This window comes from Mesitornis unicolor, unplaced genomic scaffold, assembly GCF_000695765.1.
Source record: "Mesitornis unicolor isolate BGI_N332 unplaced genomic scaffold, ASM69576v1 scaffold41820, whole genome shotgun sequence".
In the NCBI taxonomy this organism is placed as follows: domain Eukaryota; kingdom Metazoa; phylum Chordata; class Aves; order Mesitornithiformes; family Mesitornithidae; genus Mesitornis; species Mesitornis unicolor.
Genome location: NW_010158430.1, coordinates 9,999 through 24,749, shown reverse-complemented (window position 1 = coordinate 24,749; position 14,751 = coordinate 9,999). Strand labels below are relative to the sequence as shown.

Sequence of the window (14,751 nt, the reverse complement as noted above, 5' to 3'; positions counted from 1 at the left end):
AGGTTTGCATTTAAACTCCACTCTCTGTGTCAATCAACAAAATAGAGGGTCAGGTAATTTAGTCCTTGCGGTATCATCAGATACAGAGCTCAGAGGACTTGCCAGATCCTCCCTGGCCTTACCTCTTCCCTCACATACAAGTACAGTTGTAAGTCAGGAAGAAAAACTAAGCCATTCTGATGTGTATTTTCACTCTTCTCTTTTCCAGCCACTTCCACATCTACAACTGGGACAAGTCATCTCACAAAATGTGACATAAAGCAGAAAGCCTTCTGTGTAAATGGGGGAGAGTGTTACATGGTTAAAGATCTCCCAAACCCCCCAAGATACCTGTGCAGGTAAGAAATCCTATTTGCTTACTTCAGTGGAATCATCAGGTTCCAGAAATGCTTTTTCTTTAAAGGAGCACCTGAACATTTTCTTCTCCTGTATTTGTGGCACTAGATACTTCTTCATTTTTAAGTATGTGGATATGAAAATAACCTACCAAGAATTACCTCTGTGTTCTATATAGGAGGCTTAATAGGGGCTAGCTGGGAAATCTTCCCACATGATAATGGCACAGCAAGCCCCATTGATGTTTACATGGCATGAATTAACACAACTTGAGCCTTATGTCAGAAATAATGAAACAGATACTGTAAACTAAATACACTGTAAATAACAAAAAATGGTGTGTCGATAACGGCATTGGTTAAGTACCATTTATACAGGACAAACTGTTTATTGTCTTCTGTAGTAACTGGACACTTTCTGATGAGATCAGATTCACAACTGGAGTTTTTGTTGTTGTGTTAATTGCATAAAAAAGCAATATGGTAATTGGAAGAGGTTACCATTGTGTGTGAGGATCTTGATTCAGGAGGTTATATAAGTATGAGTTTATTTTTAAGGGTGTGCTTATGCACCTTTCTCAAGTCCTGGCCTGTGCTGTATTGGGCTGTTGCAATAGTCCATTGTGTTGGAGAACATCCATGAAGACCTACAGCAGTGAAGTTCATCTCCTGCCCAGTAGCACATCATATGATATTTACCTCTGGAGCTGGACTGGTTATAGTAAGTTACTGTATCTCTCTGGTCTGGGAGAGAACTCAGCATTTAAACCTCAGGAAATGACCTTTAGACCTAGAAGGACTGAGTGGAAAGGAAACCAAACACCCGAAAAAGCCCACAAACACCTAACCCTACAGTGTTCTGCTTTACTTGTGAGTTTTCCTTTTTTTTTATTACCTGCACTTTATGAGCTTTGTTTTGCTTTGGTTTTTCACAGATTGCTCTGAATTGAAAGTGATTAATATTTCATTGATTTTAGAATCATTTTTAGCTAAAGTGAATATGGAAAAGTTGCTGCTCTGGTAGGCTGGATTCTTTTTGTAAAGAGAGAGAGAGACTGTTTGAGAGAGTAATATTTGTGTTAAATTTGCATGATCATTATAAGCCAGCAGTACATGATGAGCAGTTTGCTATGACTGTCCAGGGCATGTACAAGAGCCTACCTGCCTGTTTCAACTTCCCATCTAAACATGGCTCAGAAAGCTCCAGGTCAGCAGAGCTGAGCATCTACCTTGCTGATAATTAGCATTGTCTTCACAGTTACAGAGGTCTCCCATTTCCACTGGTATGGGGACTTCTTTTTTTAAAATTCAGAGGTCTGACTGCATTTATTCTTTAATGTTATAGATTGGCTATTTTTTTCATTAAATGTCTCAGAGACACTTGAATGAAGTGGGGAATTTTTTTCCCACTTGTAGACAAGAAATAACCTTTAATTCTGGGACTGGAGTTGAAAGAAAAAGCAATTCTCAAATTTGGCGGATGTGCCTCTCTCTGGGTGGCCCAAGAGCTATTTGAAAAAACCAGGAGAGCTGTAAAATCAGAGGGTGAATCTCATTTATAGCAAGGCAGTGGAAAAGGATTCTTATCCTGAGGACAGTCAAGGCCACCACTATTTTCCAGGGCCTTTTGCTGTGCCCTCTAATACTTGCCAGAACTGAAACTTCATGCTGTGTAGCAAAACAGGACACAATACAGCCATGTAAGAAATACAAGTGTGAGTACTTGAAAGTGGGTGTACTGGGAAACTGAAGAGACAAAATACGGTTCTCTTCTTATTTCATTAAAATACAGATGTCTACTTTAAATTCTAGTATTCCAGTGTTAATTAAAATAAGTATCTAACCAGTACACATTGCCTTCATTGTTCTGAGAAAATAAATCCTCCCCCAGAACATGCCTGTGGAAACAGAATGCTTGAAATATGGTACTTGCTCTTCATATTTCTGCCTCAGTAGCAAGTTCACATTTTTCCATATGGTCCATCTGTTGAGAGCAAAAACAAAATTTCTAAAGCATGAGCCATATAATTCTAAATTGGTTTTATCCCTAACCAAAAAAACACGACTCAGATTCACAACAACCATGGAATTTTCCAAGTGATACCTCTGGTTTTGTAAACCCCCTATTCAATTATTTAAAAAAGGGAGCTCCTAAATCCATCTTCTGTTAAAATCTAGTTATGCATTAAAAAAAAAGTTTTCTTAAAATGCATAGTATAATGATCGAGACTGGATCAGATCTTGCTCTCATGGATACTGGTGTGAACTTGGAGGAAATTCCCTGCTTTTAAGAGGTAGCCATACGAAATACTCAAGAAATATGTGAAGACTTAATAATGCATTGTACAGCTACATTTATGGTAGCATGTGTGTTCCCTACATGTATTTATTTATGGTTCTAGACTGAACAAAACAATCTCAAAATATGAAAGATGAAAAAAGAAGCTTTGAGATTACTTAAATAAACTAATGTATAAAATTTTCAGAAGTTTCATAGGATCATAAGTCACATTTTGATAATATCATAGACTTTGGAAGCCTGGATGTAACTGGCTTCCTACAAGACTGAAAGTTCCTAAGTCATTTCCGTTCAGTTGGAAATGTGTCCCCAGGTTCACTGGAGACAAAAAATTAGATAGCTTCCTCAATAAACACAAAGCACTTGCTTCTTACTTGAAGAAAAACCTATATGAATATAATATTTGTTATGCTTTTAGAGTATTCTTTTGAAGTATTCTACCATGAAGGCCTTGCTGGTCTGACTAATTGATTCCTTTCTTATAAAGATCATCTTTTCTAGTGCTTTTGCTGTTACTGAAGAAATGAATTTATGTCTGCATTTCAGTGGATGAAAATAACATTTCTCTCTAGCAGAAGGATGCTGCTGCTTTTCTTACAGTAAAAGACTGAATTACATACTTTTTAATGATGCACCCAGCTTCTATATCTGTCTTCGTGTAAAGGCCTTTGTGGAATATTAATTGACAGAAGGTTCTTGAAAATGGCAAAAAGAGAAAATTCATCTCAGTGATCCTAGCAAAAGTTCCAGAGACGTGTATTCAACAGGACGGATAGAAATACTAGTTCTCACTTATGCTATGAAATGGGCTACTAAATATGGAATTGTACTGTACTTCCCATGAAAAAAATATTCTCCTGCAATGCATTTGCTTATAGGCAGTGGGTGAAGTGGAAATGTGAGGTCCTGATCCATTCAGCTATTCCTCTGCTGCCGAGAAACTTTGATGATACAGGTTCAGTGTTCTAAGGAGTGCCTTCTGGACACGGGCAGATAGTGCTCTTTGCAACTACTGTGTGTAGAGGAAAAACCCAGTTATTTTAATATGTGTGGTATAGTATTGTGGCTTCACCCAGTTAATACAATAAATAAATAGTCCAAGTAGCCTTTTTTTAGGCAGAAAGGAAATTATAAGGCTTTCGCAACACAAGTGTCTACTTGTGTAATGCAGCTCTGTTGCCCCAAGTTGCTTAGTTCCAGCATTTGCTAGTGTCATGAAAGAAAATGGTACATGGGTAATGAACTAGAAAAGAAAGACACAACAAGAAATAAGGTCTGGAAACTTTGAGTAGGACAAGGTGTTTTGAAAGCAACATCATTGCAACCTGTTTGCAAAAACACAGTCTGCAGTAAACAACCTGCCAAACAGCACTAGAAACGGTGTTGCACTGAATATCTGAGCAATAAAATGCCTTTAGTATTCACCCATAATCATAAACAGACAGGCTTATCTCGGCTCTCATCTCCGATGGCCCACCCTGGGCCCATTTGCAGCAGCAGTTGCTGCAGTCTATTTGCTGACAATGGTTTCAGAGTGAGTATAAACACACCTGGGCTGTTTTCACCACCATCTCCACAGGGCTGACCCTGCTTGGTCTGGAAGCGATTTCAGCGTTTTCTACACCAGTGCTCCAGTTGTTTTTGTCACCTCCACAGCTGCACCAACATCTGAAAATGAGTACAGATGGAGCAAGCAACTACTACCAGCCAGTGGCAGGAGCAAAGCCTATGGTTTTTAATCAGCAGCGTGTTCATTAGAGTTCTGTAGGGTTGAGCCTGATGAACAAGGTGTAGAGGACCCTGTGAAATGAAATCCAATGTAGGTGTGAATGCCAGCTTTCCAGGGACAGGTGTTTAACAAGATCACCATAGTGCAAAATAAACCTGAAATCACAGCGGTAAAACATATATGTTCTCATTCAGTAAAACAGATCAAAATGCTTTCTATCAAAGGCATTTTGCCTTCTATCAAAGGTGCATTGTTCATGCCTAGCGTTATCATCTTTTCATGACAGACTTATCCTTGTTGCATTTTTCTCAACTGACTGTATCTGTGGAGACTGGGATCTCTCTACACTGGGTACTTATCAAAAATGTGATCTTGGCTCTGAAGAACATAAACTAAACTCCCTTCCTTAATAAACAAATACATCATTACAGCAAATTAGCTCCGAAGAATCATCTGCAGATCCTCAAAATACACCTTTATTATACAAAAATAATTCCTGTGTGGTTTATTTGAATGAGATACTAATGTTTATGCCTAACATTGGTCCTCTGCCAAAGTGCTTTTCTGGAACTCCCACTTGTACAAGGCAGCAGCCCTGACCCTTAGGGCTAGAGGCAATTGTGAAAGAGTGGATTTTAAAAAATGAGGACAGTTTTCAATGCATGTGAAACGTGGATGGATAGAAGAGGTGGAGGATTGTTCTGAACAACTTGCATTTGCAAATAGGAACACTCTTCATCCCCTGACAAGGCAATGAGGCTAGAACCAGATTGGCAGCTCAAGAGAAAGAAGGGAAGATTCTTGCACCATGGCAGCAAACTCATGGAGAACATCAGAAAGACAGACAGCGCAAGTGAGATGTATTCAAGGAAGCACATATCAGGTCATTTCAAGTTACACACTGAGTAAGAATGGATAGAAGAAGGAAGAGGAAAGAAGATTGAAATCTATAGAAGTTTAGTGTGGTGGACACTAAATTCACACTTACATCAGAAGCTCAGGATCTTGTATTGCTATGGTCATATTTTGGGAGCAAATGCTCAAGCTCTGCCCCAAAATCGAGGCTAAAAGCGAAGGAAGAACTGACAGCCAGCGGCAGCAGAAAAGACTGACAAAGCACAGAAGAGGAATTCATTCACTATGACCAAGGGGGGAACTGCACTGAAGTTTTCCACAGAAGAGGCTATGAGCTGAAAGGGCAGACAGCTGTGGGGATTCAGGTTTTGAGAGCACCTCTGCCCTCTCATCTTACTTACTTACGGGACTGACTATTTTTCCATTTGTCAGCCATGTTAAATTTACTTTCTGCCTTTGGGTTTGAGTTTGTCTTCTCACTTTTTGAATTTTTGTTTTTAGCCTTTTTTGTGATTGCTGTTTTAACTATTCCCCTTGAAAGGAAATTACTGGAAGATAAAACATGCCATTACAGAAACAGGAAAATCACGATAATTTCATAGATTTTATGTGACTGGTGAAAGTAACAGCGTAAATTGCTGTTATGCACAACATTGCATTTTTTTTAAAAAAAAACTAAATCTGGTCCCTTCATGAGGTGGAATAAGCAATGAGCTGATGCACATTTCTGCTAGCCCTGATTCTTCTTTCTTTTTCAAAACAGACAGAAAGACGTCATAGATTTTTTTTCTCTCGTGGATTTTTGCTGTAAATTTGGCAAAGTGTTATCTCTGGAAAGGTTACACTTTCTTGCCTGTTTTCTGATCATTTTTCACTAACACCTAACCAGGAGGTCACTTAATGCACTCCCATCTCCATAGGCCAGCAGATATCAGTCTGTTAGTGCAGTGGTTTTGGTGTACTATTGCTTATCACGTTTTTGCCCTTTAGGTGCCAACCTGGATTCACTGGAGCAAGATGTACTGAAACTCTGCCCATGAAAATCCAAAACCAAGAAAGTATGTTAAAATAATCTGAACTTTGCTTTCTTCCCCAACTACAGCAACAAAATCAATAGTACTTGGTGTTTTCACAGTTCAGCTGGAACTGGCCTCTTTACGCACTAATTTATGACCTGATTCTCTAAAGTAAAATCTGTACACCATGGCATTATTGACCTCCAAAGTGTTTCTCATTTGTGTGATTTTTAATCTTTCCATCCATTCACAGATGCATTTGTATTGCACACACTGGCAGCTTTCTTGTTTGGGAGACTGCTGTAAAGTGCAACCCTAAAAGAGCAAACTCATGGAGATGAGTGATGTACAGATCTTGAGTCCTTGCTGCCTTGTGGAAAGTGCCTCCTAAAAACAATTTGGGAATTTGGAATGGTGAATTTCTGTCTCCTATCTCGAAACACACTATGATCTGGATTGGTTTGGTTTTGGCTGGTTTTTCAGTGGGGGGATTTCTTTTCATTTCCACAGAGCAAATGAGTTGCTCTCAACATCTTGAGCCATTTTGACACGCTAAACTGAGATTCAGTTTCTGAAAGTGAACTCACCAAGTCATATCAGTTCACACTGAAGAAGCTTCTTTCTTAGCATATATTCACCTCTTCTCTTTTCTCTGTTTTTCTCTACCATTTTTTTTGTTTGTTTTTCCTCTCAGGTGCCCAAATGAATTTACTGGTGATCGCTGCCAAAACTACGTAATGGCCAGCTTCTACAGTACGTCCACTACCTTTCTGTCTGTGCCGCAGTAGAAGCATGCTCAGTTGGTGCTGCTTTCTTGTCGCTGCATCTTTCCTTCAGTTTTATTTTTTTTAATCTGTAACTAGATTTGTTGCCTAAGGCCTAATATTGATTGTTTCTGCCTGTTGCATGAAAATTATAACAAAAAGCAATTGCAATACTCTCCTGGATTGTTTGGCATTGAGGTTACGGGGAAATGCAAGAATTAGGATTACTGTGAAATTAACACTGAATGGTGTGATATGGACCCCTCCCCCCCTACATCAAGCAGTAAAAGTGCAAAAATGACATTTTGAGAGTCTCATGTTTTATTTGCTTATGAGTGTCTATACAGGGCAGTACTCCTCCAGCAAAGGGGCAGGTAGCTAATCCTCTACTTGTATACGAGATTTGTATTCAGACCTACAAATTAAAGGTAATTGACATCCTACATGGTTTCTAATGAGCACATGCCAAATAGGATCAAAGTGTTCTTCTTCCTCCTATTTGTCCAAGCTTCAGAGGAAATAGCACAGAAAGAAAAAGAAAAGAGAGATGGCAAAAAGAATGGGGTCTGACATGTTTATTTGTGGGTAACAGGTGCAAGAGATCAAGTATTTCAGAGCTAGATTAATTGGCCAAAGAAATGTACAGCAGACACAGACACACATACACAGATACACACACGTGCACACACACATGCACAGAAGACTCTCTCTATGTCAGACTGCTTGCAGAATCAGCACTGCAGTCACATCTCTCATAAACTTTCCCATGGAGGGATGGGTTAATTATCATTACTTGTCAAAGAGGAAACAGAAAGTACACTCAATATTTATTTTCCTTCATTGGCTATAGCGAAGTCAAAGGTAACATATAAGAAAATTGCTTAGATCTTACATTTTAATACATATGTACTATTCATAATTAATTGCCGCTGGCATCAGAATGTACTATGATCTAAGAGCAGTATTATAGGAACTATTTTTTTGATGGATTACCTGCCAGCACAGAAAGATTTCAGAGACTATGGGCTAGCTTAATTTATCTTCCATTAGTATATAGGACAAAAAGCTGTTAGCATGTGCTGGACATTTTGGAGCCTGAAGAAATACATAGGTTTTCTTTTATACTGATGGATGAAAAAAGTCCATACATAATTCATAGTGCCCATCATGGAAGCTACCCATGTAAATCCCAAGGGTGCTGACTGGAGACCGGACCTTCTAGCATTCAAGTGTGTATTCTGTGCCCTGTTTTAAAAGCTTTATTAGTGTGAGTTATTTTTAAAGTGCCTCTGGTAACTATGGATTTGAAAATTTTTATTCTGTTACAGTGTTTAAGTTTACCAAATGTTAGATTTAAATTACCTCTTCTGTGTATTGTGTTGAAAAATGCAGTTAAGGCTTTCTGATCTTAGAAGAATCATTTAAAAGGAGGTGGTGTAAAAATATAAGATGCATTGTTTGCTGCTGAATTTGCCCTGAAAACTATGGGAGAATTGTGTGTTGATCTTAAATTCAGTTTTCTTACCCAGAAGGGGAGGGGGGAACAACAAACAAACAAACAAAACCACCACAAAAAACACCAGAAAAAGAGGTTTAGGTAGGTTTTCCTTCATTAGTTTTTCAGTTTCTTAACTCTGGTTGGAATTTTTAAATGGATCTTTGGGCAGTAGACACCAGGCTGAGATTTTCTGAAGTTGTCTCCATGGAAAAATCATAGATGCCCTCCCTTTGCTGCAAGAGTTACGCTCAGCTGGGAGTACTTAAGCTAGTCTAGCCTTCCTCTCCTTGATGGCAGGAGAGTACACCACTGCCTACCCCAAGTCCAGGCAATGGCTATGAGAATCTGGCACGCCTCCCTACCCTGCATAGGCAATAAAATGTCAGGTTTCTTAAACAGCTACAAATCTTAAAATTACACTTTTGGAAAGGGTCCAGTGACAGTACATTTATATTTGACCAAAAAAAATCAATGAAGAAGCATTTATATGACTTTTTATTATTACACCTAACACAGACCAGAGCATACAATTAAAAAGGTGACTTAGAATAAGAGTTATCTTCAGGCAAATGTAGCATTTGGGGCTTAAAGCCAGACTCATATTTTGCACTAAGTGTTGCAGGTGATTAACTTAGCTCTGTATATGCAGCTTTTGCAAAGTATAGAGCTAATTGGGATGTTAAACAGCCTAAGTGCCCATAGGAAACAAAATTGTACATGTGAACTATACAGCGCTAATTTTACTTGCTTTCAGAAGGGTCTTTCTTCATTTGGAAAGAAAGGGTCAATGGGGTTCCATGCCAAGTGTGCCTACTGATGAGCTGTTACTATTCTGAGGCACTGTATTTGGCTGCTGAGAAAAAGTTAGCTTCAGAAATATGCCCTAGAGCTGGTATGTGTAAGACTTCTGAAGTTACAAGCTTTGCTGAGGGCCTTTTGCAAGATCAAAACAAGGCCAAAGCTGAGCATTCTGGAAATCCCCTGTCCTGATAGAGCACAAGGCTAACAGGCTTGTAGTGGCAGTGCTTTCGCTAGCCCTGGAGGATTCAGTTACCATGTTGCACTAAAAATAGGTTGAAAAGGGACACAGGAAATCGAGTGGATCTGCACTTTAAGAAATGCTTTTACATCAAAATGTCTCTCCTTTCTGTCAGTGGAAATGTGAGCATAACTGGAAATGGATGTGAGAGAGACTACCAGAAAGCACATGCTTAGGCTGGCTGTCCCTAAAGACTTCCAGCTTTACAGACACACCAAACCATAGGGCAACCTGTTGTGGCTGAGAGGTGATGGCTGTTAGATTCTCTCTGCCACGGTTACCTCTAGCACTGCAGCTACACAGTTTTTCTCTGTCAACTGGACCTTACTGCCACTGCAGACCAAGGGAAACTAAAGAACAAACCATGCTAGTTTTGCTCATCTCTGGAATCTGGCTGGCAGGCCCTGTTATGTCCTTCCCTTGAGCACAGCGGTCACAGCTGCTAGGTGTTTTCCCCAGTACCCTGGTTTTTTGCTGCAGTGGTTGTGACTTCAAGGCTTGTGGTCCACCATTGGTCCATAAGAAGATGGTCCACAAAAGTGCTGCAAAAATCCATCTGTTCCATGCAGATATATTTGCTGTATTTAAGTGTTCACACATTCACTCCCTTGAAGGCTAGGAAGCAAGGCAAATGGAGGAAAATAAAAGTAATGAATTAGCCTTAAAGCTAATTTTTATGTAGCTAATGCATGAAAACTCTTATAGCAACTCTGTGTATAATGATCCTTGGGACAAGAAACACTGGCAGAGCCTTGGATTAATGGACAGTTGAGGAAACTTCATTAGAGCATAGTCACAGGTAAACTCTGCCCTCCCGAACACTCCAGATGGGCCAAAGACCTCACCCAAAGGGCAAATTGACTGACTTACTTTGCTAGTTAAGTTATATACACATTGTAAATACAGAACAAATTTTGGGACACACTGCAAACTGTCTCGAGCATGAATTGAATGCAGTCCCTGCCTTCCTGAAGGAACGTGTTTCAGCATGGGACAACAGCTTAAACTATGTCCATTTCAGCTCTGCCATCCTTGGTGAGCAAGAGGGACAATATCAGGAGGTGGAGACGGAAGTTTCTATTTAGATGACAGCCTCTGCCTCATATTGTCAAGATGACCCTGTCTGAGAAATAAAAGAGGGCAAGAGTTTAAAAGCTGTAATATTCTAGAGGGATAAACAAAACTGTTGTTACTCTGTAACAGCCTCTATTTTTCAGCTTTCCTCATAAACTACAGTCTGTTTTTCAGCAACTCTGCTAGCTCAGTATTTCTCAATTTCTATATATTTCTTAAGTGATCACATCTGTATGAGGGTACTAGATGATCTTACCTGAAATTTTCATTTTCTAAAGCTTTTCAGCATCCTAAATTGTACTCCTTATGTGCTGAGACCAAGGCTCCTAAATGATACAAACAGATTTGAAAAATGTCATTGTCCATCTTCTGCTCAAGGCTAAAGAAAACAGTTTTTCACTATAAACTGCTCAATTAATGCTCATTAAATGCTAAAATTTCTATGATAGAATGTTCTAATTAAGGAAGGACATTTTCGGTACTTCTGAGACTCGAATCAGTTGAAGGAGAACACTTTTACAGGCATCATAGAACTTAACATCCCAAGTTCAAAATGCATTTTGCAGCTTAACTACCACTGAAATGAACCAAGATTTAAGATCCAACAAGGATCCTAAAGCCTCACAAAGAGACACAGCATCCCAGCCCCTCAAGCAGAATTGAGCAACACGTAGGGGTTCTCCTGTGTGATAGTTTGGGGGGTTTTAGTTTGTTTTGAATTCAAATTACATGAAAAAGAAACTTCAGAATTTCTCATTACCCACAGAAAACATTTAGTAAGAAAACTAAACAATTACTTAAGAAGCATGGCACCTTGATGCTTCAGAGGTGAAATGGTCTCCCAGGATCTCTCTGCTGCTGCATGCAGTTGATATATATGAGTCCTTCCCTTGTTGGGTGCAAGGTCTCCTCACAAATGTACAAATGTGCTCACCCCTCACTGGGCAGCACCATGTCCCCAGGCTACCCACCCACCTAACTCTACAGAGTAGCTACTTCAACATCTTAGGTGCCCAGCAGCTGTGAGACATCACTCATGAATATGGCCTGCAGTCCTGGAGGACCTGTTCCAGCATTTCCAGGCATCATGCTCTTGTTCTGTAGACCGTGGACCCCAGATATAGCCAATGAGCTGTCATTGTAATGAAGTCACATGCTCCCCAAGCAGTTTTTCTGCCCCCACAAAAATCACATCCAGAATTAAAACTGAGTTGTTAAAAATAGATAATTGAATTTCTTCTTAGAGAACCTGTACAAATATTCAATAGAAACCACATCGCATGTAATAAGTATGCAGCAATATTGGGTTAAAGAGGAAAATTTAAAAATAATGACTTATTTATAAAATGAGAAGTGTTGGTATGTTCTGCTTTCTTTGAATCAGGTCTAGCAAATGTAGGTAGGAATACCAGAGTTAAATAAGAGCTACATGATGTCTAGGTTTGAATAAGTAATGCATGTTTCTTCAGCATGTTTTCTTGTTAGGGCTTTCAGCCAGACTATATTCCCATTTTAAATACCAACTTCCCATTGAATTATTTTAAATAGAAACTGCATGATATGAATGACTTCCCCTAAAATTAAATTACATCCAGGCTAGGCAATCTTACCTATAAGCAAGCATAAATACAGCAATATATATGCATGGGCATGTCATTCATTTTACTGAAGACTTAACCAAGCTTTCTCTGCAACTAATGTGTATCGTTAGCAGTGTTCATGTAGGCATGTAATACTGGCTCTTTAGAAAGAGACCTGGATGGATTCCAACTTACTTAACCCTTGAAATGTTACTGATTGGCAGGAAAGAATTTGCATTCCCTGTGTATACAAATTACATTAAAAATCCATTTGATCAGAAAATTAGGATTGGATTTGAATTTCACAGCACACAAGAACAGAGAAAGTGAGAGCTACCACGGTTATGGTGATGGCTCCATGGGAAGGGTCTCCTAGGGTACCTGTTGGAGGGAAACCTGTGTTCCTCCTCACCCCCAGCTGATGGTGCCTTGGGGTGCTAATTTAGGCATGTGGTCTGTGTAAACGGCATCAGCATCCATGGCCCAGGGTGCATCCAGCCCACTGACAGGTGGGTCTGCCAAAGCAGCACAGCCCAAAGGCAGGGGAAACGGGGCTGGCTCCTCATTTTCCAGAAATGAGAGCCCTGTTGCAGTCAGCTTGCAAAGCTAAGAAGGGCCCCCACTGCCAAGCAAACAGTCCCAGCCACTTCCAGGTCGCAACCCACTGGAGCAAGGAGCCACACACCAGGACAGGAGAAGGGCCAGAAGGGAGGGCAATGCACAACTCATTTGCAGGGGGATGCCACACTTTGTGAAGCACCCCTGTGCTCTCATGGTCCCATCTGAAAACAATCAGCTGTTTCACACAGCTTCTTCAGGCCACAGACCTCATCATCTCAGTAAGATCTTTAAGGGTTAATGGTTCCTCCTGTGTTCCTGCACTGTGGCTGTTCAGATCTCCCATATATATTTTGGTGTGTAACCCTTGCAGAAGGTCTGGTCATGTAGTTTGCCAAGGCACGCTTGAGCACTGCTCACATAATGATACACCCCATTGTCCTGTTTCATGTGCAGACACAGGATAGCCATAATTCTCATATGTGATTTATTTTTGAGTACAGTGTATTGCTCTTTTCTGAAACTTTTCCCTTTTTCTTTCTTTTTTGTCAACTTTCTGCATTGGCAGAGCATCTTGGGATTGAATTTATGGGTATGGACACATCATTCCTTTTAGCCTGCAGATTTTAGAGCCTGAGAGATAAAGTTTTTATTTTTTTTTCTCCACCTCCCCTTTTCAATTCCTAACCAATTTCTTTATGCTATAGAAGGGATCATACAGCTATAACAACAACCTTTGTTAAAATGTTAGCAAACATCAGCTAACTAAAAAATTAATAGTGATAGGATATTCCAGACCTAAGGAGTTCTAAGAATTACCAAAGTAATCATAACACAGTGTACACTCATTTTTCTGCTGTGTAATTTTTACTACTTTTGACACTCACTTTTGCTAAGTTATTCTAGAGTTGTCAGATTTTGGTAACACTGTAAGCATTAAGCAAAATTGCTAACTAGTCTATGGGGAAAAAAAAAGATAAGCTGTTATAGACACTTAAAATTCTGCAAATTTACAGTTTTGAGCTCTGGTTTCCAAGTAAAGTTTTATGCCTAAACCCACAGCTAGGTATGTAAATCAGATGCATATACATATGTGTAAATTATATGCATATATACATTCATTTCTAGGTCTGTAAATTAGAAGTGAACTGAAAGTTATTTAGGAACTTAAGTAGAGGTTTACAGAGAGACTTGAGATCCTAAAGTCAACAAATATATTCAATATTTCTAATACCAAACTCATATTGCACCCAATCAAGAATACTGGCGGTGGGTACAATTTTTTCACTTCAGCTTAACTACAGTGGAAATAGATCTTATAAGTACTTTTCATTAATAGGTTGTGCTTATCTGGCTAATATTTAGTACAAATAATGCATCTATTGAATAGGATAACTTGGAATTCATGTCAGTTTTAGTTTGGAATTTCCTAAAATTGTTGGCAAATTAGAAGAACCAGTTACTGATGCTTTTCACACAGCTTTAGCTCATGTTCTTATTAAAAATTAAATTTTAAAAATCTCGCACAACCCAGCTTATTTTTATTAGTGCTATTATTATCACAAGATAATATTAATTCTCATACATAAGTACTAGATTGTAGTAGAAGATATATGGCTACATTAACATATGAGAAATTAAATTAAAATCCTTTTAAAAACTGACTTGCAAATTTTCCTTTATATATGAAATTACATCAGCGAAACCACCTCTTGGAAGAAAATTCTTTAAAGATCCCCAGAGACCTGTAAGAAAGCAAAACTTTAAAACAGAGCAAATTTAAGACCATATATATCATCAATTATGTATAAATTAGGGTGATGTGTAATTAATTGCATAATGTGCATGTTCGAAAGGTTGCACGTAGAGGGATTTAATATCTTGACTTAAGTCTCATGTTGATTTTATTTTCTTAGCATTCTGCAGGGGCAAAAATGTATTCAGACAATTTTTAATATTTAACAGGCTAAAACCTTTTCTAAATTCTCATTGCACATGCATTTC

At 39.0% G+C, this 14,751-nt stretch overlaps 1 protein-coding gene across 1 annotated transcript in view; it reads left to right on the top strand.

Moving 5' to 3' along the window:
• Positions 1–208: 208 nt before the first annotated feature.
• LOC104539807 (pro-neuregulin-1, membrane-bound isoform-like) overlaps positions 209–14,751 on the top strand; it is a gene marked incomplete at its 5' end in the record, with an annotated part of 23,273 nt that continues 8,730 nt past the window's right edge. Inside the window, 3 exon segments of the mRNA XM_010183423.1 lie at positions 209–338; positions 6,929–6,987; positions 13,316–13,339. Of these exon segments, the coding sequence (XP_010181725.1) occupies positions 209–338; positions 6,929–6,987; positions 13,316–13,339 (213 nt within the window).